Below are 26,836 nucleotides of genomic sequence, written 5' to 3' on the forward strand. Positions count from 1 at the left end.
CTGGTTTTCACTGCAAATGCAGCTATTAGTTTTCAACTCTATCACAGAGTTAGAGAACAGGGAATGGAACTAGGTCAAGTTAAAATGCTATAGAACTCACTATTCATACTGAAATTCAGCTGTTTTTCTTGAATAGATGTTCTCCAGTTTTCTGGAAGCCTGTTAGTTTCCAGAGTTTGGAAAAAGTTGATTCTGACCATTTTGGCCAGTGTTCTTATTGTTTTTATGGAAAAGAGAAGTTTTAGAGGTCCTTACTGCAGAGTAAGTGGCAGCACTTTTGATATCATTCCCCTCCTCTTTCTTTACATGTTTTTATTTTCATGAATCTGTCGCTCTTTTCTTTTTTCTTTTCTTTTTTTTTTTTAATTAGAGTGCACACAAGCAGGGTCTAGAGGGGCAGAGGGAGAGAGAGGAAGAGGGAGAGAGAATGAGAATCATTTTTTTTTTTAACGTTTTGTTTTATTTTTTGAGAGACAGAATGCAAGCTAGGGAGGAGCAGAAAGAGAGGGAAACAGAATCCAAAGCAAGCTCCAGGCTCTGAGCTGACAGCACAGAGCCCTATGTAGGGCTCGAACCCACAGACTAGAGATCATGACCTGATCCGAAGTTAGATGCTCAACCGACTGAGCCACCCAGGTGCCTCAAGAGAATGAGAATCGAGCCTGATGCGGGCCGCGATCCCATGACCCTGGGATCATGACCTGAGCTGAAATCAAGAGTGAGACCCTCAACCTACTGAGCCACCCAGACATCCCTGTTGCTCTCTTCTTAATAGTGAAATTGCAATTTGGATTAGGTCTGAATCTTAGAGTTTGCCAAGGCTTTTAATCTAGAACTTTTTCTTACACTCCAAATTAGTCATATAAGCATACACATTTCAGACTAGTGCAGTGCACATATTCGTGGCCCCACTGGTTTATTATAAAGAAGGAAGGAGATTTGACTGAGACCAGCCATTTGGTAATCTCTGTCTTACTGCCTCTCAGGTCCCACTCTTCCCTTCCCACCCTCAGTGTTTTTTCCCTACCCAAGTGTCCCTCCTTTCTATGCTAGTTAACTTTTTGTTTTCTTCTTTTAATTTTTTTTTTTTATTTTGAGAGAGAAAGAGAGCAAGCTTGAGTGGGGGAGGGGCAGAAGGAGAGAGAAGATCATCTTTTTTTTTTTTTTAATTTTTTTTTTCAACGTTTATTTATTTTTGGGACAGAGAGAGACAGAGCATGAACGGGGGAGGGGCAGAGAGAGAGGGAGACACAGAATCGGAAACAGGCTCCAGGCTCTGAGCCATCAGCCCAGAGCCTGACGCGGGGCTCGAACTCACGGACCGCGAGATCGTGACCTGGCTGAAGTCGGACGCTTAACCGACTGCGCCACCCAGGCGCCCCAGAGAGAAGATAATCTTAAGCGGGCTCCACACCCGGCTCAGAGCCCCATGCAGGGCTCAGTCTCACGACTGTGAGATCATCAAAACCGAGGCAGATGCTTAACCGACTGAGCTACCAGAGTGCCCCATCTTCCTTTAATTTTTTGCTGAACTTAGAAAAATGCACAAATTATAACAACAGTGCTTAGTTTTTTACCTCCAAATAAACACCCAGGTGATCACCACCCTGGTTAGTCAGTAACTACCCACAGTGCTGCAGATCTACCCAGGAACCAGTGGGTCATTTTTCAGCTGTAGCCTATCAGACCTTTGTTCATCTATCCTAAATAGACATTTCTGGAAGCCAGTGGTATATATGTTTTCCTGTATCTCCTTTTTTATTGGTATATAATTCACATGCCATAAAATTTACCATTTTAAAGTGTGTGATTCAGTGGGTTTTATTGTATTAACAAAGTTGTATGGTTATCACCACCATCTAGTTCCAGAACATCCTTATCACCCCAGGAAGAAACTCTGTATTAATTAGCAGTCATTTCCCATTCTCTATGTGTCTTTGATTCCTGGCAACCACTAACCTACTTTTATCTATCTCTGTAGATTTGCTCTATCTGAATGTTTCATGTCAGTGGAATCTCTCATTGTATGGTCTTCTGTGTCTGGCTTCTTTCACTTACCGTATATTTTCAAGGTTCGTCCACATTGTAGCATTTATCAGTGCTTCATTCCTTTTTATGGCTGAATGATATGTATGGCTATACCACATCCTGTTTATTCATTTACCAGTTGATAGACATTTGGGTGGTTTCCACTTTTTGGCTCTTACGAATAATACTGCTGTGGACATTTGTGTATAAGTTTTTCGCTTATGATTTTATTTAGCTGTCATGTGTAAGTTTTTATATGAACTTGTATTTTCAGTTTTCATGGGTACGTAGTTAGGAGTGGAATTTTGGGTCATATGGCAATTCTAACATTTTGAGGAACTGCCAGACGGTTTGCATCCAGACTGATGTGGTTTGCATCATTTCAGATTCCTACCAACACTGTATGAGAGTTCTAGGTTCTCCACGTTGTTGCTCATACTTGTATTGTTTTTGTTTGTTGCTCTTTTTTTTTTTAAGTTTTTTTTAATGTTTATCTATTTCCATTGATTTATGTGTCTTTCCTCATGCCAGTACTCCACTGATTATTATAGCTTTATAGTAGTTTTTCAAATCAGGAAGTGTGAATCCTCCAATGTATTTTTTTCTTTTTGTTTTTAACGTGTATTTATTTTTGAGAGAGAGAGCGCAAGTGCAAACGGGGGAGGGGCAGAGAGAGAGAGAGAGAGAGAGAGAGAGAAACAGAAACACGGAATCCGAAGCAGTATCCTTCCTGACTCTGAACTATCAGCACAGAGCCCAACACCGGGCTCAAATTCATGAACCGTGAGATCATGACCCAAGCTGAAGTCAGACGCTTAACCGACTGAGCCACCAGGCTCCTCAACAACATATTTTTTTCTAATACATGTTTTGGGCATCGTGGGTCCCTTGCATTTCCATATGAATCTTAGGCTCAGCTTGCTGGTTTCTATAAAAAAGGTGGTTTAGATTTTGATTTTGAATTTGTAGATGAATTTGGTGAGAAATAGTGTATCTTTAAGCATTCTAAGTTTGATTCAAGTAAATTTTGGAAATACGTAAAGTGAAAAAAGAGTATAATTATTTATGATGCTTTCTTTAAAATTAGGTAAGTATATGGGTCTTCTTGGCCTTTCAGGACCAACTAGCAGAGGAATGGGGGTGGACTGTCAGAGCCACAGGCACCCGTGTGTCATACAGAACAAAGAGTGCTCCTCAGAACTGCGCAAGACGCTCACTATAGCCAGCTCAAGACGATGATTTTCTTTCATAGACCACATGGTTTCTGTGTAAACAGCATTCCTGTTGAGGACTTCTGTTGTACATCAGAATTTGTAAAGCTACATCAGTTATAATAGAGCACTTGGGTAGGGATAGATAGGATTTCCTTATTGTCATAAATTTGAAAAAAGAACATTTGGGAACATTTCTTACAAGTAGTTGTCTGATATGTTGTTTCTTAAAAAGCTTATGAGGGGCACCTGGGTGGCTTAGTCGGTTGAGCGTCCGACTTCGGCTCAGGTCATGATCTCACAGCTCGTGGGTTCGAGCCTCGCGTCGGGCTCTCTGCTGACAGATCAGAGCCTGGAGCCTGCTTCGGATTCTGTGTCTCTCTCTCCCTCTGACCCTCCCCCGTTCATGCTCTGTCTCTCTCTCTCTCAAAAATAAGTAAACATTAAAAAAAATTTAATAAAAAAATAATAAATAAAAGCTTATGAGATTTTTTTGTAATGTTTATTTATTTCCGAGACAGAGAGAGACAGCATGAGTGGGGGAGGGGCAGAGAGAGAGGGAGACACAGAATCTGAAGCAGGCTCCAGGCTCTGAGCTGTCAGCACAGAGCCTGATGCGGGGCTCGAACTCACAAACCGTGAGATCATGACCCGAGCCGAAGTCGGTCGCTCAACTGACCGAGCCACCCAGGCGCCCCAGATTTTTTAAGAGCTAAGATTCTCTTGAACACAGAGCTGCAAATGGCAGCCAGGTTAGTTGTACTTACATGCTACCTGGCTTAGAGTTGCTACACCTTTAGAGTGTATGTGTGTTTCTCTCCTCTCTTGCTCTTTTAGCCTCCGTACCTTCCTCCGTTCCTTGTGCAATTGTAAAGGCGTGGTGGTTGGCCAAGATGAGCGACAAAGTGTGACTTGTATTTTTTTATCAACAAAAAAGTAAAATGAAAAGAAAGGAAACCTACTTATCAATAAGTAGGCCAAACTATATTCAGAGATCATGTAGTTTGTAGTTTAACAGGGACTAAGTATAACACTCAGTAAAATAGACTTGGACTGTTGTTACATTTGGGAGAACAGATAGTTCAGGCAAATGTGAGCCCTGATGTTAGCTGTTTGAGAAGAGTCACACTACTTCACTGTTAAAGGACCAGAGGGGCGCCTGGGTGGCTCAGTTGGTTAAGCATCCGACTTCGGCTCAGGTCATGATCTCGCGGTCTGTGGGTTCGAGTCTTGTGTCGGGCAGGCTGTGTGCTGACAGCTCAGAGCCCGGATCCTGCTTTGTATTCTGTGTCTCCCTCTCTCTCTGTCCCTCCCCAGCTTGTGCTCTGTGCTTTCAAAAATAAATAAACATTAAAGGTACCAGAAACTGTAACCAGAGAAGCCCAGATGTTGCTATTTACACCTGTGCAGAGCCGGGGTTTCTACAGAAGATGCCCCAGGGTGTGAGAACCAGCACACACCCCGCCAGGCTTCCCTTTGAACATCCAGAGGGGAACCTAGGTGGGGACGAGGGGAATCCTGTCGGCAGACCTCCTGTCAGCCACTCACCACACCAGGCTCTGTCTGTGCACTGCGCTTCCGCCCAGCTGGAGTATCCTGAATGCCCTCTGTGCCGTCCTGTTTCAGGGCCTTTGCTCTGGTGGTCCTTTGAGCTGGGGAACCCCACCCATCCCTTTGCATTTGTGAAAACCTATCCTTCGGTCAGGGGCTACCTCACGGGAACATTTTCTTTGTAGCAACCTTCTGATATCTCTCTGTTTTTGCTCCTCACTCTCTTTTCCAGTCCCCCTTAAGGTCTTATGACTGCTGTAGTTGTTGACCATCCTCACCGTGGTCTGGATACTCTCCTGATCCCCTTGCGAATTTATGAGCTCTTTGGGGAGGAATCAAGGGTTATGCCGAATACCATCACAAATCCAGGCCCCGTTAGCCTCAGCTTTGAAGTGGTTGGTGTGGAATCAAACCTTCCTGGTTGCACTATTTTTGTACAACTTGAAGAATTTTCTAATAGTCACCGTGTCATAGTTCAACTCTAGCTCCCCTACCTGCTTTTGTAAGGTTGTCTGTGATTTCTTACTTACAGCCCGCCTTTGTGGATTTTAGCATTTCAGGAGTTAATGTTTCAGAATTCCTCATTGTCCTGTAACTTTCCTAACTTTATCTTATTTTTCCCCCTCACAGGAAATGACTTAGAGGCCTTACAAATACATCGGCGCATTCTTGCTTCAGACTTTACAATTGAGGGCCAGCCCAGTCTGGAAGCACCTCTTATTACTGTTACAAGGAAACTGCTACCTCAGCAAACAAAAAGAAAGGAGGAGGAGACTTATAATAACAAATGCCATTTTTTAAAAAAACGCTTGTTTTCAGAAAACATCAAAGGAAATTTGGAAATGCTTCGCATTGAGAAGAAGCTTTGCAGGTGAATGGATTTGGCAGGCAGGCTCTGTCAACATTCTGCAGAGGTTTGATCTTCCTTCTTCAGGACCTAGTGTGAAGTAACTGGACTGCTTTTTAAATTGCTGTTGATCAGCTTGTGGGTTTGGGGGTTCTAACTTTTCTGGTATATTGAAGATACATTATATTACATTATATTACATTTTTTAAAAGTTAAGTTATTTTTCTGCCATTGTAAATACAAGTACCAAAATATTCTTGCAAAGCAATTATAAGTAAACATTTTTCTCGGCAAGCATATCTTTTTATTAAGAGAGTGGAAAGCTAACAGTTCCTATACAGCATTTTGGACACATGTTTATTTTTGGTCAGGGGTCCTGCCTACACTGAAAATATTAATTACATAAACCTGTCGTTCTTGCATCTACTTTGGGTCACATGGTCACCTGCCTCATGGAAATGCCTTTTTTAAAACTTAGATTTGCAGAACTCCACTATTTTTATACCTAGCTACAGTTCTGGGGGGAAAGAAAATAGAATCAGGACCCTGACCCGCTCACAGTCACTGGGACAGCCACCCCTCCCGCATGTATTGCTGCAGCGCCCAGGACAGTAAAATGGACTACAAGCGGCGCTTCCTGCTTGGCGGGTCCAAGCAGAAGGTGCAGCAGCACCAGCAGTACCCGATGCCTGAGCTGGGCCGAGCACTGAGTGCTCCCCTGGCGTCGACGGCCACCACCGCCCCCCTGGGCAGCCTGACCGCTGCGGGCAGCTGCCACCACGCCATGTCCCACTCCACTCCCATCGCCGACATCCAGCAGGGCATCTCCAAGTACCTGGATGCCCTCAACGTCTTCTGCCGTGCCAGTACTTTCCTCACGGATCTCTTCAGCACTGTGTTTAGGAACTCTCACTACTCCAAGGCAGCCATGCAGCTTAAAGATGTGCAGGAGCACGTCATGGAAGCAGCCAGTCGGCTGACTTCAGCCATAAAGCCCGAGATCGCCAAGATGCTGATGGAACTTAGTGCTGGGGCCGCAAACTTTACAGATCAGAAGGAATTCAGCCTCCAGGACATTGAGGTAGAGTATCTTCTGTGTCATACTTGGGTAGGAAAATGTATTCCAGAGGGAAGTGAGAATGCGGTTTTCATTTTTCTCCTAAATCACAGCAGTGATGATCATCTTCTTTCTGTTGATACTCTGTCCTTGTAAAACACTTTGTGCAATACCAGGTTCTAAATTGCTTTCATTTCAAATTAAGTAGGTTAAAAGACTGTTAAACATATCAGCCTGTATTTTATGTTCTTTCAATTTTGAAGTTGAAACTTTAGTTCTGAATAGCATACTGTTAAAAGTACATAGTGGAGACTGAGAATTCTAAATATGAGCATGAACTTTGTGAATTGTCATTATATGGAACCATTGGTTTAATGTAGAAAGTTCACACATGTTTACGGGATAAATTATTTTTCCAGTTCTAAATTAATTGATTAATATATTTCTTAGGGTCTTTGTTAATTGAAATGAAGTATTCTCCCTCTTTCAGGGCTCTAGATTAGAACGTAAGATTAGAATACAAATTTCATTCAGAATAAAGATGATCTATTTCCTTCATTTAGGAAATCATTTATTAAACTGATCTGCTGCTAGATTAGTGTCACTAGTGTCACTGCTAGATTTTAAAAATCATTGTTAGCTGCTCAGAGAGTTCTTCTGAGTTTGATTTCTCACGTCCTTGTGCATTTTAACAACGTGTCAGGGGTTAGGTTCCTGAATGCTAGAACAGAGAATGCCCCTTTCCATCTTGGGGCTGAATTTGATTTTAGGAAATCACATCTTCTGAGCCAACTCTGGTGGTTAGGGTGGCTAAACAAGTTAATTTATACTGCTGTGAATTTAGGGGGTATAAAAAAGGTAAGCTATTAAATAATGTGACTAATTTGTATTGATTAAAAGTGATTTTGAAGGTGTTTCCAAGAGAATTTAGAACTATATTTGAAAAGAGTATTATTGGTGTAAATTAGGGATCATCAGACTTTCTGTACCAAGCAAATAGTAAATTAAATTTATTTCAGAGAGAGAGAGTGCACGCACAAGCAGGGGAGGGGCAGAGAGAGGGGGAAAGAGAGAATCCCAAGCAGGTTCTGCACTGTCAACACAGAGCCCAGTGCCGGGCTCAGTTTCATGAACCACGAGATCATTACCTGAGCCGAAGTCGAGAGTCGGACACCTAACTGACTGAGCCACCCGGATGTTCCCTTCTGCTTTTTAAATAACCTTTATGAATGTAAAAACCTGTCTTGGGGCGCCTGGGTGGCGCAGTCGGTTAAGCGTCCAACTTCAGCCAGGTCACGATCTCGCAGTCCGTGAGTTCGAGCCCCGCGTCAGACTCTGGGCTGATGGCTCAGAGCCTGGAGCCTGTTTCCGATTCTGTGTCTCCCTCTCTCTCTGCCCCTCCCCCGTTCATGCTCTGTCTCTCTCTGTCCCAAAAATAAATAAACGTTGAAAAAAAAACAATTAAAAAAAAAACAAACCTGTCTTACCTTCTGGATCTGTCTGTTGAACTGGATTTGGCCCGTGGGCTGTAGTTTACTGAACCTGCTGGTCATTTTCTTTGGAGTCTGTCCAAGTATATTTTAAATTTCTGATTATTTCTATGATCACATTTTATATTCAGGGAAATTACCATCTTGAAGTGTTTTTAAAATGGCTTGTGATAGTTTCAAGTATTTTTTGAGTTACATGTGTAAAATATACATAAAGCATTTTTTTTTAATATACTTTTTGGGGCACCTGGGTAGTTCAGTTGGTTAAGCTGCCGACTCTTGGTTTCGGTTTAGGTCATGATCTCAGGGTTGTGAGATCGAGTCCATGTCAGGCTCTGCACTGACAGTGTAGAGCCTGCTTGGGATTTTCTCTTTCCCTCCCTGTCTGCCCCTTTCCACACTCCCACTGTCTCGCTTTCAAAATAAGTAAATAAACTTAAAAAAAATGTACTTCTCAAAAGAAGTTCAAAAGGTGAAATGTAAAACTGCTGCTTTACTCTCCCATCCCATTCTGTTTCCCAGAAGTGGCCACCGTTAGCTGGCCAGCGTGTGCCGTTCCAGACTGCTGTCTGGGTACATATGTGCACATGCACAGATGTACAGCTTTGGCTTTTGTTTGTTTTACAGAAAGGACCATGTTGTTCAGCCACCAGTGTGCCTGGTCGCTGCTTTGCAGAGATGTGGCAAGAGAGCAGTTAGGGACTCTGCCCTCTCAGAAAGGGTTATACAGTATTAGACTCAGCCTGTCACAGCTCTCATCCTGTAATGACATAAACACTTTTAGTTTTTAGACTTTCAGACAAGAGTGGTTTGAAAAATAAGGCCAAAGGCTTTTATTTTAACTTGAACACATTTGAGCTCTTTTTCAGCCCGTGCCTCCAGGTGCTAGAGGAGACAGAGTTAGTCATGGCCCTTTTGCCCTCCAACCCTTGCCTGGCGAGTGCCCTTGTTCCCCAGGTCAAGACAACTAGAGCAGGAGGAACCAGCCCTGAGGACTGGGGGTTTAGGAAGCTACTGGGCTGAAGTTGCACTTACCTTGGCCCTTCTGCTTTCTTGGGACCGTCATGGACCACTTGAGCTGAGAAGGAGAAATATTTCTTTTTTAAAAACTTTTTTTAAATTTTATTCATTTTTGAGAGACAGACAGAGCATGAGTGGGGAAGGGGCTGAGAGAGAGGGAGACACAGAATCTGAAGCAGGCTCCAGGCGCTGAGCTGTTAGCACAGAGCCTGACACGGGGCTCGAACTCACGAACTACAGGATCATGACCTGAGCCGAAGTCAGACGCTCAATCGACTGAGCCACGCAGACGCCCCAGGAGAAATATTTCTAATTGTTGTGGTTTGGGATTTTGACTTGGCTTCCCCACTGAAATGTGATTAGGACAGCTGGAGTACTACCATGTTTTTGTACATAATAGGCTAAACAGGCTTTGGAGGCTAGACTGGAAACTAAGTGCCGTTGATGGGTTTTAGAATCTATGGGTGTATTCTAAGTTTCAAACAGCTGACTTATAAGTAAATTCTAAAGTGTGATTGCCAAGTTTAGGCCCGCAGACTTAACATTTTGCTTTTTCCACAGAGCAGTATTTGTTGTTTCTGGAACTTAGGTACTGCCATGGGCCAATAAGGGTCTTACCCTCAGAATACTCACTAATTCACATGGAATGGCTAGGCATTTGGGTTTTTTCCTGTTGGTCTTTTTAGGGTTTTATCGGCAAGGCCTTGAGAGACTCTTTAACATTCATCGCTGGGGCCTCACAATGCTGAACTTGACTGGCTAGGTAGGACTTCTCTGCTGAGGAGCTTAGCCGAGGACTGTGACTGAGAACAGCCCTGAATTCAGTGTTGAAATGCATCACCATTTTACTTTTTATTTTATTATTTTTTTCTTTTAATTTTTTTTTTTTTAATTTACATCCAAATTAGTTAACATATAGTGCAACAGTGATTTCAGGAGTAGATTCCTTAGTGCCCCTTACCCATTTAGCCCATCCCCCCTCCCCCAACCCCTCCAGTAACTCTCAGTTTGTTCTCCATATTTATGAGTCTCTTATGTTTTGTCCCCCTCCCTGTTTTTATATTATTTTTGATTCCCTTCCCTTATGTTCATCTGTTTTGTCTCTTAAAGTCCTCATATGAGTGAAGTCATATGATTTTTGTCTTTCTCTGACTAATTTCACTTAGCATAATACCCTCAAGTTCCATCCACGTAGTTGCAAATGGCAGGATTTCCTTCTTTTGGATTGCTGGGTAATACTCCATTGTATATATATACACCACATCTTCTTTATCCATTCATCCATTGATGGACATTTGGGCTCCTTTCATACTTTGGCTATTGTTGATAGTGCTGCTATAAACATGGGGGTGCACGTGTCCCTTTGAAACAGCACACCTGTACCCCGTGGATAAATGCCTAGTAGTGCAATTGCTGGGTCGTAGGATAGTTCTATTTTTAGTTTTTTGAGAAACCTCCATACTGTTTTCCAGAGTGGCTGCACCAGCTTGCATTCCCGTCACCATTTTAAACCTAAGTCAAAGTACTGATCCCACTGTCCCACCCTAGAGGGGGGCCAAAGCATGCTTGTTCTGTTCCCTTACTCACAGCCAGGTCTGGGATGTGCTCCTTGATCTCGGTGCCTGGCTAGGAACTGCGGCTGCTCACTCTGTGCTCTGGGACAGACCTGGTGTGCATGAGTCCTGTCCTGTCTGGACTTGTCAGTGACTTTGCCCCTTACCCTCCCAGTCTTATGGTTATAATCTCACTGGTAGAGAAATGAGTTGTAACTGTAGTGTTTCACTAGTTAACAAGCGCTAGGATCATGGTTATGAGGCATGGGGTCAGAAGATCTGGGTTTAGAAAATGACTCTGCTTCTGTCTGTATAGTCTTGAGTAAATCTTCTAAACTCTCTAAGCCTCACTTTGCCCATCTATAAACTGGAATTATAAAATGGAATTACCAGGGCACCTGGCTGGCTCAGTCGATAGAGTGTGTGACTCTTGGTCTTGTGGCTGTGGGTTCGAGCCTCACACTGGGAGTAGAGGTTACTTAAAAAAAAAATCTTTAAAAAATAAAATAAAATGGAATTACCACCCACCTTCCAGAGTTCTGGTGAAGATCAGAGGTGATTAGTGTTTCTGAAACACTTTACCCAGTTGTCATCATTTATTATTACTGCTTCCAACATGGCTTGAATGGTGCTAATAGCCCTTCTCTGAAGTGCAGAACACAACTATGTACCAAACCAACATCAGAGAGAAATGTTCGGCAAGTATTTTTCTAACTGGAATCCTTTTAAGGGGAAAAAACTGCCACTCCTAAAACCGTTGCTCTGTTCATTTCTTTCCTGTTTTGTTTTTTAATGTTTATTTATTTTTAAGAGAGAGAGAGAGACAGAGACAGAGGGCAAAGAGGGAAGGGGCAGAGAGAGAGAGAGAGACACACACACAGAATCTGAATCAGGCTCCAGGCTCTGAGCTGTCAGCGCAGAGCCCGACGTGGGGCTTCACCTCACCAACTGTGAGATCATGACCTGAGCTGAAGTGGGACGTTCAACCACCTGAGCCACCCAGGTGCCCCTTTCCTGGTTCTTGAAGTCGGCACCTCCCTTGTTGTAAGGCAGCAGCAGTATTACCTGCCTGATGGAGCAGCTGCCAGGACCTTTTCATCATAAAAGCCCAAGGGGACTGCTTCTACCAAGAGTCCTCCCTCTCTTTGCCTCCCGCCAAGAATGGGACATTGGGGAAGGAAGAGGGCTGGGGGTGGGGTATCCATTAAATATATTTGCAGTACCTAACAACCTTTGGACAAGCCAGTCGACAGTTTAGGTAGGACTTGTCCTCCTCTGGATTTATAGAAAACACGTAGTTTACATCGTATATGAACTGGGATTTTGTCTAAATAGGAAATGTGATCTTAATTAACTGCTTCATGGGAATTCCTTTGTATAAGTCTCAAACTGTCAGTCCAGCCAAAATGTGAATTCAGGAAAAATATGGTTTCACATATTGAATTTGTTCTTTATACAAAGCTTTGAATATCCCAACCAAACCTTTTTGTGAGGTAGACCGCACAGGACCTGCTGTCCGTATCTTTTCTCTTTGAGTCTAGGAGAATCTATCTCTACCAGAGATTTTTAAGATTATGTTAATTCCAGTTTTCCTATAAAATGCTGGCTTGGCTAAATTGGCTGCTTTCTCCTTGATTTTATCTACCTCAGTATCGCTTGTCCTAGAAATCTGTTATCCTTTGCACTTAAACCGTGTAGTCCATATTAAAGCAGTATAGACAATCCTGTAAAGTGTTTTTTTATTTATCAGAAAGTCACAGATGTCCACCTCTTTTTACAAGTATTTATCACTTGTCTTTAATAAAATTCCTTTTTCAGTGCACACGTAAGTAAAAGAATCAAACTGACTTGTGATTCATGCATTCATTGCACAGATATATATGGAACACTTTATTTGTGCCAGATACTGCCAGGCACAAAGGATACACTAGTGAACAAGATAGAAATTGTTCCCTTTGTGTAGAGAAAAGAGGACTGCAGTCTTAGATAAGATAATTAGAAACGGTGTCATTGAGGTGACATTTGACTCACTAAAAAACAAAATTCATCCAAGTAAATTTTAAAGATCTTACTGGCTTTATTCAGCTATTCATGAATCGGGCAGCATCCCATCTAGCAAGCAGATAGAAAGGAGCTCCAAGGAGCTATACAACATAGAAGGCTTTTATAAGGCAGAAAGGAGCAGGCAAAGAAAGTTTCTAGCAAAGAGTGGATTGCTTCCGGCAAGGCCACTACCTTCTATATGAGATGGAACGGGTCTCTTGGGTGGATTACCTCACTACTGTTGACCAGGTAATTCTAAATTGACAGGTTACAGGTATTATTCCTGGAAGAGGCTGAAATTGCAGTTAGGTTAAGTATTAAATCTTGGTTTGCTGATGTGAGGCTTAGCACAAGTGACTCCATTTGGGGCCCCTTGTTTCTTTCTTTATTTGTTATTTATTTATCTAAAATATTTTTACTGTTTTATTTTTGAGAGAGACAGAGTGTGAGTGGGGAAGAGGCAGAGAGAGAGGGAGGCACAGAATCTGCAGCAGGCTCCAGGATCTGAGCTGTCAGCACTGAGCCCGACTCAAATTCACAAACTGCAGGATCTTGACCCCAGCCAAAGTCAGATGCCCAACCACCCAGGCACCCCCCCCCCTTGTTTCTTTTTTTAAATAAAGACCTGAAGGAGGTGAAGGAGTAAGCCCTGTTGATAACCAGGAACAGAGGATTCCAGGCAGAGGGAACGGCTAGCGCAGTTTCCGAGGCAGGATGAACCTGAGTGTTTGGAGAGTGGTGAGGACCTATTGTGGCTGAAACAGTGAGCAAAAGGGAGAGTACAGGAGAGTAGGGGCGGGGGAGGGGAGGTCAGAATGTCCTGAGGTCAGCCTTTGAAGGGAAGGTGGAAGGGAGGGCAGCAGGAACAGCATCCTTGACGATTCTTGTGCGATGAGTGAGGAGCCCTTGCCACTTCTTGGGGTGGTGGTGGGGGGCTCTAGGGCTGGGGCTGGGGCCTCAGTGTTGGGAGGGCATGGCCCTCCGGGCAGATGCTGTGCATAGACATTCCAGAAGCCCAGGGCAGCTTTAGGGATCCCAGGAGTTGTATGTCTTTAAGGAGACTCTATTTTATTTCTTCTGGCAATTTTAGTGGCTTTTCAAGTATCATCACCACTTTGTAAGTGGGCAGGCAGACTTTAAATCAAACCTTTATGTAATTGAATCTCGGCCTTCAACTTTATGCACTAACAAATGTCTTTTGTGTACTGTGTGATTATCTGTGAATCTGTTTGAAATAATTCATTTGTAAGCACTGACTCGTAAGAACCTTAATTCAGACATATTCACATTTCTTTTGGTAGATTATATGCCAAAAATATTGTAGAGCAACAGCAACGGAAAATATTAGGGGCTGGTTTCAAAATGTGATTTTCATTAACCTTAATGGAATTAAATTTGCATGTTGTTCCTTTTTTTTTTTTTTTTTTTTTTTTTTGCCTAAAGGTAAAATTCATTGTTTCTTCTTTATTTTCTTTCTTGTTTTGACTAGTAGATCTTTCATAACAGATTATGGGGTCAATATTTCCTAACTATATGTGCCAAGTGAAAACCCAAATTGCTGCTATTAATCAGAAACTGAAGTTCACTTCATTAAAAGCTTATATAAATCCAGTTTTCAGGCTGTTGCTAATTTCTAACCACTCTTTTTGACTTATTCTTTTATTGAGGTGACTCTTCTAGCATCTAAATTGCCTTCAGATTTTAGCCTTTAGAAGAATCTATAATTAATTAAGCAGCTGGAATTTGGGTGATTTTGTAAACTTCATTGTGGATCAACAAGATGTACTGTCTGTCCTGCCCAATCCGTGTGGGTGGAAGCCACTGGGGCCAGGGGGTGGCTGCCACTCTGGAAGCACTGGATCCTTTGATTTTGAGTGGCCAAGACCCACTGTGCTACCAACTCATTATTCTGAAAATTGCTAATTAAAAGAAAAACAAGGAATTAAACAAATTTCCTGCTTCTCCGGTACAACTGTTTTTTAGCGTAATCAAATAGCCCTACTGGATGGGGGAAGGTTGTTCTTCTGTTTAGAAAAGTCTCCATATTTTCTGGATAGAAGAGACGATACAATTAGGAAAATCACCATTTTGCAGACCATAATGAATTAACTGACTCGGGCAAGTGGTCAACAATGGAGGATAAAACCAGTTGGTAAAAGGTCACTGGGGAACTTCATAAGGGAAAGATCAGGACTTTCTCACTCAAATCCATTGGTCAACCTCAGCATCACCAAAAATGAGATAACCAGTTAGTTGATCATATCTCCTAAGAACCACACAGTACCCCCATAGTATATTCTTGCACCTCTCCCTCTTCTCCCCTGTCCCCAGGGTGGGAGGGGACCTGACATAATCTCATCAGTCCTCTGGAATGAATTCCCAGTGTACACAAAATACGCGGTGTAGTGGAGCAAATTATACACCACAAGGAGGCCATTAGACAGATCAGAATGTGGCATGTTCTATAGGCAGTTGACCTGATTTAACAAGTCAAGTAGCATGGGGGAAAAAAAAAAGAGGTAGAAGGCATCTAAAATGAGAGTTAAGAGATATGACAATCAAATAAGATAAGCATTTGGGGGTTGAGATTCAAGCAAACAAAAGACATTTTAAAAGAAAGTTTGGGAAGTTTGAACATGTACTGTGTCTTCGTTGATTGGGATTTGCTTCAAAACATTCCAGCAAAAAAAGGTGGTATTCAGCAGAAGGGTGATAGTAACATGGCAAAATGTTGATGGTTATTGAAGCTTTTTGATGGGTATATGAGGGTTTGTTAACACTCTCTATTTGTTTGGACATACTCCAAGTTTTAAAAAAGGGAGAGAGAAACTTATGTTAGGAGTAGTGAATCAGGAATACCCCATAAATGATTCCATTCCTTGGAGGATTTGTGCCTATGAAGTGGACTCATAACAGAAAGGGGAGTGTTTAGGAGTCTTTAGGAAGTCTTTAAGAGTCTTTAGGAAGACTCTTCTGTTTTCTGTCTCCTCACAGAATACTTCCCTTCTGGCACTTCTGATCACCAAATGTGCGCTGGGAGTTTTTCCCACACCGGCAATTCTGAGTCAGTTTTGACACTATTTACTGGAAGTTAGCATCAGACCCCACAGTGGAAGGGCTTAGTCCCACAGGACTGTCCTCCTCCCCTTTAGACACCAATCACATGTCCAGGGTGTTGTTACCCTTGCTTACTACCAACTGGATGTAAAGGAGAGGTTCTCATGACTGCCACCATGGGTTCAGTTAATTTGCGAGAGCAGCTCACAGAACTCCGAAAACATTTTACTTACTACATCATAAAAAGCTATAACTCATTATCAGCCAGATGAAAGGGATGCGCAGGGCAAAGGGTGTGCAGCTTCCACACCCACTCCGGACGCACCAACCCTCTAGCACCTGCCCGTGTTCACCAACCCAGAGGCTCTCCGAGCCCTGTCCTTTGGGCTTTTTCCAGGCTTCATTATATAGGTGTGATTGATTAAATCATTGGCCGTTGTTGATTGATTCTACTTCTAACCTCTCCCTTCCCCAGAGTGGTGGGACTGAAAGTTCCAAACCTGTAATCAGTGGTTGGTTCCCTTGACAACCAGCCCCCCATTCCTAGGGGCTTTTCAAAAGTCACCTCATCAGCATAAACTCAGGTATGGTGTAGAGAGGCTTGTTACGAATAACAAAACACACTTTATCTCTCTTATCACATAGAAAATTCCAAGAGTTTTAGGAGCTATGTGCCAGGAACCTTGGAAGAAGACCAAAATACATATTTCTTACTATAAATCACAATATCACAGGGAGTATTATTAAGTTGTTGTGATGAAAAGGAAAACAGGTACTTTTCAGGAAAATGAAGAAAATAAAAGTGAGTCAAGGAAGAAGCAGAAAAACACCCCCCTGGGCAGGAAGGACCCCAACAGCAGGTAGGCAGGGTGTGCTCCTCATTTTGGTGACTCAAATGGCAATGTTGCTTTCCTTTAGGAGAATAGGATTTAAAAGTTAATAGTTGCTAAAAAGGCTTCAGGGAACATAAGGGAACTACTAGGTTTGGTGGGCAAATTCGGAGGAAAGAGAAATAAAAGAGTTCCTGGAGTATAATTTTACATAGAACTAGCTTTCCCGAATTATTTTCTCTTCTAAATGTTTATGGTTACTGGTTGGCTTGTGAGACTTCACAGGATTGGATAACAGCCTGTTTTGGCAGCCTCCCTCATCTTTACAAATCAGGATTCTGTCTGTAAAATGACAGTTGCCTAAAATCCTTCTGGGACCAGCGTATACAGGGGTCGTGCCCTGTACCCCGCTGCTGCCTCAGGCCAGTGTGCAGTCTTTGTGTGGAGGGGGCCTGTTTGCAGTGTCCAGTCCCCCACGAGACTGGGCTTCTTTGCCCTCTGACTGATGCTGACATATCCAGAGCCAGGAAGATAGAAATAGCTTGATGTGGAGGAACCCCATGAGTCCTTGCTCACTCCAGGACCCCTCCCGAGGCCTCACCAGCTCCTTTGGTCTGCTCTCCTCTTTACCTAGCTGCTACCACCCACCCTCCTGGAGAAAATACACACGAGCTGGCTACGAGCTGGCAAAGATGAGTGAGAACAGTCAAAAGTGCTCTAGGCCTTGTGGACAAGACAGACAAATAAGTAGACTGAGATAGCAGGTGTGATGCTGTGGGATGCAGATGACTGCTGCTTGGTTCAGAGTTCTCCTGCTCCTCCTACTCTGGCAGGACCCAGCCCCCTACACCAGAACTTCCTACCCAGCCTGGAAGAGGTTAGGGCAGGGCAGAGAACTAGGTTAGGCCCTGATAAGGATTTAGAACTTACGCAGAATGAAGTGGGATTTTTTTTTTTTAATTTATTTGCTTATTTTGAGAGAGAGGGAACAGGAGGGACAGAGAGAGGGAGACAATCTCAAGCTCCATACTGTCAGAGTGGAGCCTGATGCCAGACTCCAACTCATGGAACCGTGAATGATGACCTGAGCCAAAACCAGGGGGTGGACACTCAACCAACTGAGCCACCTAGGCGCCCTGATATGGGATTTTTTAAGGGGGATTTTGAGCAAGAGACCAGCATGATTAGACTTGTTTTTATAAAAAAAATCACTGTGGCTACAAGTGATAGAAACCAAACTCAAATAGCTTAAATGACAATAAAAGCAAAAAGCAGCTAATAGTGATGTATGCTGTGCTCTGTTCTGAGACTCTACACATTAACTCACTGAATTCTATTAAATTTTTTTAAATTTTTATCTTTTATTTTCGAGGGTGAGAGAGACAGAGCACAAGCAGGGGAGGGCAGAGAGAGAGGGAGACACAGAATCTGAAGCAGGCTCCACTTTGAGCTTGTGCGCACAGAGCCTGATGTGGGGCTCGAACTCGCAAACCATGAGATCATGACCTGAGCCGAAGTTGGATGCTCAACGGACTGAGCCACCCAGGCGCCCCTTAATTCTATTAATAACCTTATGAGTTAGGTACTATTCCCGTTCCTGTTTTGTTGATGAGGGCACTGAGGTGTGGAGAGATGAAGCAACTTATCAAAAGTCTCCTCGGCAGATCCAGACTTTAGAGCCAGGCGGTCTCACTCTATAGAGTACAAACTCTTGACTGTAGCACTGTGCTGCCTCTCAACAGAACAATATATTGACCTATGAAACTGAAGCAAGTAAGCTCTTTGGGCGTGGCTGGATTCAGGGGTTCACACAGTACCGAAAAGACCCAAATTTTGTCTCTTCTCTTTGCCTTCACGAGTGTTCCCTTCATTTCTAGGCAGACTGGACTGTCCTAGACAGAAGGCTAGGCAGACTGTCTCCATGCCAGAGCCCCCAGCAACTCAACAGAAAGAGCACCTCTGCTTTCCCTGAGGTTCTGACAAAAGTTCCAGAACTGAGTCCGGTTGGCTTGGCTTGGGTCACCTTGCCTGTCCTTGGACCCTATGACCAGAAAGGTTAAACTGACACACCGATTAGCCAGGTCTGACTGTATGCCCACCCCAGGGCTGCGGTACAAGCGGAGTCCACCTCCCCCAAGCCACAGGACTGAGAGTGGCTCTCTGAGGGGGGCTCCCTCCGAAGGAGGCCACACCCAGATCTGGAGAGGGTCAGAAGATGAGAAACACGGTTATAACCCTCCATATGCATTGCTAAATTGTTTTGTTTGTTTTTCAGGATTTTAGCAATTATGCCTTTCTGTGAAGTCTTCTGTTATGTCTCTTGGTAAAGTTCCATAGTCTCCTTCCTAATGATTGTGTATGTTTCTTCTTAAAAGTCTTTTTTTTTTTTTTTTTTAATTTTAATTTTAGAGAGACAGCATGCTAGCATGGGAGAGGGGCAGAGGGAGAGAGAGTCTTAAGCAGACTTCACACTCAGCACCAAACCTGATGCACAGCTCAATCCCATGACCCTGGGATCATGACCTGAACTGAAATCAGGAGTCAGACACTCAGGGGCACCTGGGTGGCTCAGTTGGTTGCCCATCTGTCTTCAGCTCAGGTCATGATCTTGGAGTTCATGGGTTCGAACCCCGAGTCAGGCTCTGTGCTGACAGCACGGAGCCTGGACCCTGCTTCAGATTCTGTCTGTCTGTCTGTCTCTCTCTCTCTCTTTCTCTCTGTCTCTCTGCCTCTCCCCCACTCACGGTCTGTCTCTCTCCCCTTTGGACATAAATCAACATTAAAAAAAAAATTATAAAAAAAAAAAAGAGTCCGACACTCAATCAACTAGTCAAGCCCCCCAGAGATGCCCATATTTCTTCTTGAAATTCTTAAATAGTTTATATTTCAGTTGCTCTAATGAATGAGATACTATTTTAGCATTTTTTTCTATAACATGGAAACATCCTTGATTTTTGTCTCCTTCCACATGACTGAATGCAATAATTCTCATGTTTCGATTTGTTTATTTGGGGTTTTTTGGTGTATATATGGTCACGTCATCTGCATATGTCTCCTCCCTTCTAGTAGTTACATATTTTGTGTTGACCATAAGTTTTAATATGTGAAATAATCACCTTTAAGAGTGAGCATCCGGGGCGCCTGGGTGGCTCAGTCGGTTGAGTGTCCAACTTCAGCTCAGGTCACGATCTCGCGGTCCGTGAGTTCGAGCCCCGCATCGGGCTCTGGGCTGATGGCTCAGAGCCTGGAGCCTGCTTCTGATTCTGTGTCTCCCTCTCTCTCTGCCCCTCCCCCGTTCATGCTCTGTCTCTCTCTCTCTCTCTCAATAAATGTTAAAAAAAAAAAAAAAAATTTTTTTTTTTAAAAAGTGTTCCCTTTAAAAAAAAAAGAGTGAGCATCCTTGTTTTGGTCTTCATTTTAATGGGAATGCTTTGGATATATTACTGTTGATTATTGATTTTAACAAATTAGTTTCTCGTATACATGGTACATGCTCATGATAAAAAATTCAAACATTTCTGAATAGCATAAGTCTCCCTTTCCAAAAATAATGATCCTCCCTTCCAATTCCATGCTAGTCCCAGATATAACTACTATTAATTATCTTATGGATCTATGCAGAGAACAGCAAATAGATATGCACAGAGAAACATATAAGGAAAATACATCTTTTTATTCCCGTACACGTATCCTTAATTCTATTAACAGCATACCCGTTAATTATATTACTGGCTCTTAGGTTGAAAGAATTAAGCGTACAGTTCCAAGCCATAACAAATGTTATACGTGATTCTTTATTCATGGATGAGTTGTCACTTACAGGAAAGCCTTGTGTGGTTTATGGACTTCCTTTCTCCACAACAGTCGTGATCTTCCCTGTGCCTGCTGGTAAGGTCACCCTTAAAGTAATCTCAAGGTTTGCAGCTGGTCTCTGTGGGCTGGCTGCAGAAGAGCTGTCCAGGGGAAAAAGCAGGAAGAGTGTGTGTGTGGGGGGGGTGGGGGGGCGGGGATCAGATGTCATTTTCACAAAGATACTGGCCTTTTGATGTCCTGCACTCAGCCCTGGAGTCACCATGCTGCTCGCTTGGCTTGGCTTGGCGTGCCAGGCACTGAAAACGCAAGAGTAAGCAAAACCAAGATCCTACCCTCATCCAGCTTAGCTTCTAAGTGGGGAAACAGACCAAAAAACAACTAGCATGTGCAAATGTCAGGTGGTGAGAGGTGCTGTAGAGAGAAATGAAGAAGGATAAGGGGGGAGAGAGAGGTAGAGGAAAGGCCAAGGATGGGACATTTGAGCAATGACGATCAGAACTACAGCTGTACAAATTCCAGAGGGAAGGATGCTCCAGACAGAGCAGTGGTTCATTCCCCAGTGGGTCAGGGTGGGCTGTTCCTCAGAGGACACTTGGCAATGTCTAGAAGTATTTTCAGTTGGCACAAAAATGACATCTCCCTTCCCCCCCACCCCCGACCATATTAGGGGTAGGGAGGAACTTGACTGTTACACCAGAGGGCGCAGAATGGTTTGAAGGAGGAGGCAGTGAACTTGCATGCTAAGGAGTCAGAATATCACTGACCCACTATGTATTTGGGGGACAATTTTTGCCATCTTTTAAGACCTCAGTTTCTCTCTCTGCTTCTGACCAGTGTCCCATCCTTCTTATCCCACACATATACACCTATGGTTGAATGGTGTTTTTTCAGGAAGTATGGAACATTAGGTGACCTGACTCAGGCCCCAGATCCTGAAACACAGAAGTTTGCAGGAGCACAAAGGTCTTTGATTTATCTTATTTTCAATTCAAATTTACTCGGAGAAGGTGAAATCTTGGTATTTCTCTTCCTTATAGCCCGTCACATTGTATTTCCATCCTGCGGCAGAACAGATGCGTAGATACTCAAAAGCTCCCCTCTACAGCCACATTCAAGCTCTTCTGCAGCTGTTGATCTCTCAGAAGTCACCCTGGGAGGAAGGGATTTTCCCTGCTTTTTTGCTTAAAAAAAAAAAAAAGAAAGAAAGAAACCAGGGGCGCCTGGCTGACTCAGTCTGTTGAGCATCTGACTTCAGCTCAGGTCACGATCTTGCAGTTTGTGAGTTCAAGCTCCAGGTTGGGCTCTGTGCTGACAGCTCTGAGCCCTGGAGCCTGCTTCGGATTCTGTGTCTCCCTCTTTCTTTGCCCCTCCTCTGCTCGTGCTGTCTCTTTCTCTCTCTCTCTCTCTCTCTCTCTCTCTCAAAATAAATAAATATTAAAAAAAAAATTAAAAACGAAACAAAACAGGGGCACCTGGGTGGCTCAGTCAGTTAAGCATCTGACTCTTGATCTTGGCTCAGGTCATGGTCTCACAAACTGTGAGATCAAGTCCCCAGTCAGGCTCTATGTGTGGAGCCTGCCTGGGATTCTCTCTCTCCCTCTCTCTGCCCCTCCGTGCCCCCCCTTCCAAAATAATAAACAAACTTAAAAAAAAAACAGTAAAAATTTGAAAATGTATTCAAAACAATATGATCTGAGGGGTTGTGGTTACTGCATCTGTAGCCAGTGCTGCTGGCATCTCATAAGTAAAGACCAGGGACACTGCTAGCAACATATGAGCCTGCATAAGCCAGCCCCTGTAATGGTGAAGTCTCTGGTCCCAAATGTCAATAGTGTTGATGCTGAGACACCCTGATGTAGTGGGAACTGGCTTGTGCAAAAGACTTGAGACAGGAGCTGTGCTCAGAATTTTTGAGAAACAGCAAGAAAGCTGGGTGGCTAGAGCTGAGAAGGATAGGAAATAAGTTTAGAGAATAGTCAGGGGCCTGTTCACATAGAGTATTATAGGACAGAATGAGGACTTTGGATTTTCTTCTGATTGTAGTGGAAAGCCATTGGAAGATTTTGAGCAGGGGAGTACAATAATCCGCTTTCTGTTTTCTAAGACTTCCCTGTGCGAAAAGTTGCCTCTAGGAGAGAGAGTAGATGCTGCTAGTTGGCTCCCCAAATCCAGTCTCCTCTCTCTCCTTAGTAACAAAACCCTGGATTTGTTTTGTTTTGTTTTCAGATATATTGTGCCTGGAAAAAGGACTGGACTCCCAGCCTTCCTTACATCTGGGGGTCTCTTGAATAAATTCAGGTCTGGGAAGATGTAGCTAGAGGTTTGGGATGAGTCTACTGGGAAGTTTCCTTAGAGAGAAGAGGGTACACCCTTCCCCTGTCCCAGTTGGCTGCTCTCTAAAATGCAGGCCAATGGCTGAAGGTCATTTAGCCACTTAGAACTATGAGGCAACTGAAGAATGCCAGCCTTGCGTGAGGATGCAGAGCAGAAGGACGGGAACTGGGTTCCTTGTGACCCCGGGAGTCCCCATTGCCTGCTCTGGACTGCCTAACCCTAGGTTTATTTTTTTATCTTAGAAAGAAAAGAAGTAAATATCACTCTTGTTTAAGCCACTACATTTGTTTTGTTGCTGTTGGGTGTAGACAGACCTAATCCTAATTGAACGGAGCAGGAAGATCAGTTAAGAGGCTATTATAGTAATTAATCCAAGCAAGAGATGATCATAACTTAGAACAGAATGTTAGCAGAGGAGGTGACTAGAAGCAGTTGTACTCGTTTTTTGTTTTTTGTTTTAATTTTTTTTTTAACGTTTATTTTTATTTTTGGGACAGAGAGAGACAGAGCATGAACGGGGGAGGGGCAGAGAGAGAGGAAGACACAGAATCCGAAGCAGGCTCCAGGCTCTGAGCCATCAGCACAGAGCCCGACGCAGGGCTCAAACTCACGGACCGTGAGATCGTGACCTGAGCTGAAGTCGGGCGCCTAACCGACTGAGCCACCCAGGCGCCCCTGTACTCGTTTTTAAGTGTACAGCTCGGTGGCATTAAGCAGATTCCCAGTATTGCGCAGCCTTTACCGCCATCCAACTCCAGAACGTTTTCGTCTTCCCAAACTGAAAGCCTGAACCCTTTCAACAGTAACTCCCATTCCGCCCTCTCCCCAACCCCAGGAAACCACAATTCTGCCTTCTGTCTCTATGAATTTGCCTATTATAGGTACCTCATATAAGATCATACAATATCTGTCTTTTTGTGACTGGCTGCTTTCACTTACCATTGTCTTTAAGGCTCATCCATATTGCAGCATGTGTCAGAGCTTCCCTCCTTTTTAAGGCTGATTAATATTCTAGCACCGTGGGGGTGTGCATGGGTGTGCATGAGGGAGAGGGGAGGGGCTGCAAGATGGCTCCAGGGTTTATGACACAAGCACCTGCACCACTGGTAGCACTCTTTACTGAGGCGGGGAGCAGTGGGGGAAGAGTAGCTGGAATAACAGGTCTGCAGTGCTTATTTGACATCCCAGGGGCAATGTCAGGTAGACAGTTGGATATACAAATTTGGAGTTCAGGGCTGAGGTCCGGACAGGAGATAGGAACTTGGGAACAGTAGATTCAATAGATGGTATTTAAAGCTGTGAAACTGGACCTGGTCATCAAGGGAGTGAATATAAACTGGAGAACCAGAGGGCGAATCCAAGGACGAGTGAGCCCAGGGACACTCCGGTATTTAGAGGTCAGAAGATGACTTGGAAGCAGCCTAGGAGTACGCTAAAGGAGCAGCCGGAGAGTGAGGCAGAGATGGAGTAAGTGCAGTGTCTTGGAAGCCAAGAGAAGCAAGTGTTTCAAGAAGGAGCGGGGTGAGCGGGAGGGACCCACTGTCCCAGATGCTGCTGAGAGGTGGTGGGCGACCCCCTTTTCCACCTCAGCCCAGGATTTGCCACAGCCGCTACCGGTTGGAATTCACAAGAATAACAGAGGCAGTCGGTCTGATGTGTGCGGTGAGCCCTCTCTCAGGGAACAGGTGACACATGTGGCACCAGGTCCTGGGATGCAGAAGGCCTCTCCTCAGAGTCCTATGGTGAAAATAATGTTGATGGAGTGAATTTCCACTTTGAATTCCCCATTTGTCTTTTTAATCATTTTTTTTTTCAGTGGAGATAGTTTAGTATTTTCTTCTTTTTAATTTTCATTTAATGTTTATTTTTGACAGAGGGAGAGAGCGTGAGCAGGGGAAGGGCAGAGAGAGAGAGAGAGAGGGAGACACAGAACCCAAAGCAGGCTCCAGGCTCCGAGCTAACAGCACAGAGCCTGACACGGGGCTCGAACCCACGAACTGTGAGATCATGATGTAAGCCGAAGTCGGGCGTTTAACCAACTGAGCCACCCAGGCGCCCTTAGTATTTTCTTCTTAAGACCAGTGCCTTGAGGCACCTGGGTAGCTCAGTGGGTTAAGCTTCTGACTCTTGATTTCAGCAGGTCGTGATCTTATGGTTCATAGGTTTGAACCCCACATTGGGTTGTGCAGTGACAATGTGGAGCCTGCTTGGGATACTCCATCCCCCTCTCTCTGCCCTTCCCACTCCCCTCAAAAATAAATAAATAAACATTAAAAAAAAAAAGAAGAAGAAAGACATGTCTTAACCGCTCAGACATCCCAGTTATAGTATTTTCTTCTTCTTTTTTTATTTATCCATCTTGGGAAGGAGAGTGCAGGGGAGGGGCAGACAGAGGGAGAGAGAATCCCAAGGAGGCTCCACACTGTCAGTGTGGAAACCAACATGAGGCTCAAACTGACAGTGAGATCATGACCTGGGCTGAAACTAAGAGCCAGACGCTCAACTGACTGAGCCACCCAGGCGCCCTGGTAATTTTTTCTTCTTGATCAAAGTGCCAACTTTTGATGAAAAATACACTCATATCAACAAAAAGAATTTCCTGAACTCTAATAGGCTCCCAGGCCGTATGCTTGTCCGGGTGACTTAAATATATTTTTATCTATGCTCCGTAGAAACCCACAATATAAATTTGCTTGTTTATGGAGGAAACTTGCATTTTGAATAGGAAAAATTACTATAAGAGCAGGGTCCTTTGCTTACCAAAATTAATATGGATTTAGTTACCTTGAGTAGCCTTTCACTTTTTTTATGTCCTGAATGATATTTTATAGTTATCCTTATTAATTGTTAAGATTTATAGCAACATAGCTAAAATATAAAACTCCCTGTGCGTGTTGGCATGGTAATAAATTGTTGATATATTTTCTTTTGGACAGCAGGTTATAAAACAGAACACATAGGGGCTCCTGGGTGGCTCAGTCGGTTAAGTGTCTGACTTCAGCTCAGGTCATGATCTCCTGGTTCGTGGGTTCGAGCCCTCATTGGGCTCTGTGCTGACAGCTCGGAGCCTGGAGCCAGCTTCAGCTTCTGTGTCTCCCTCCCTCTCTCTCTCTGCCCCTCCCCAACTCCTGCTTTGTCTCTCTCTCTCTCTCTCTCTCTCTCTCTCAAAAATATTTAAAAAATGTTTAAATAAATAGGACATATTATCTAGTTTTTACAAAAAGACCATCTACAGGTACAAATGTAGGCTGTACAGGAAACATGTAATCAGTGGTTGTATCTATTTGGTAATATTTGGTAGATTTTTATTTAGCTGATCTTTTTCCCCCTAATTTGTTTGCAATGATTATGTTTTACTGACACAAAAGGTTTTGTGCACCCGAGTGCTCGGTCCATGAGGTAGGAGTTCTGAAACTGTGTCTGTCGATATTTTTACCAGCAAGGGAGCAGCATATCCAGAGGCAGAATATAATCTTGTGTGAGTGATTAGCATTTGGTGTTGGCTCAGCCACCCTTGGGCAGGTGTTAGCTTTTCTTTCCTTTCTGTATTCTCCCTCTTATATATAACATGGCAGCTTCTTTATGCTCTAGGTTAATACCTGCTGCAAAGAGATCTTTGTCGTTTTGTTAGTTGCTTTTTAAATTTTTAAATATTTAAATACTCCCTGTAATCGATTTTTAGGTCAGACTATACATAGTTGCAGTAAGTTTCTTTTTTGCATTTTTATACTGTAATCTAATCTTTGCAAGCACTTTCCATAGCCTGGGCATGGTCCACTGCATTCTCTATTTCTCTGGAGACACATTTAGGTTTTTATATCACATTCTGGTCTATTGGTTAGGTCATTATGTAATAACTCTGGAATTATCATACGAACAAAAGAGCAAGGTTGAGGGAACTTGGAACCAACTGTAATGTTTAAGGTAAAAGTAAATATTGAAGAGAAAGAAATGATTGAATGACTTTGGAATTTCTAATAAAAGCAGCCAATCCAGATCGCC

At 43.5% G+C, this 26,836-nt stretch overlaps 1 protein-coding gene across 3 annotated transcripts in view; it reads left to right on the forward strand.

The window, feature by feature from the left end:
- Positions 1-26,836, forward strand: part of GARRE1 (granule associated Rac and RHOG effector 1) — an 83,491-nt gene that overhangs the window by 23,827 nt on the left and 32,828 nt on the right. For all 3 annotated transcript variants that reach the window (XM_030297643.1, XM_030297645.1, XM_030297644.1), the window contains exon 2: positions 5,421-6,718. In XM_030297643.1, the coding sequence (XP_030153503.1) occupies positions 6,224-6,718 (495 nt within the window). In that variant the 5' untranslated portion in view covers positions 5,421-6,223. The remainder of the gene's footprint in view (positions 1-5,420; positions 6,719-26,836) is intronic.

Source organism: Lynx canadensis, chromosome E2, assembly GCF_007474595.2.
Source record: "Lynx canadensis isolate LIC74 chromosome E2, mLynCan4.pri.v2, whole genome shotgun sequence".
NCBI lineage: Eukaryota > Metazoa > Chordata > Mammalia > Carnivora > Felidae > Lynx > Lynx canadensis.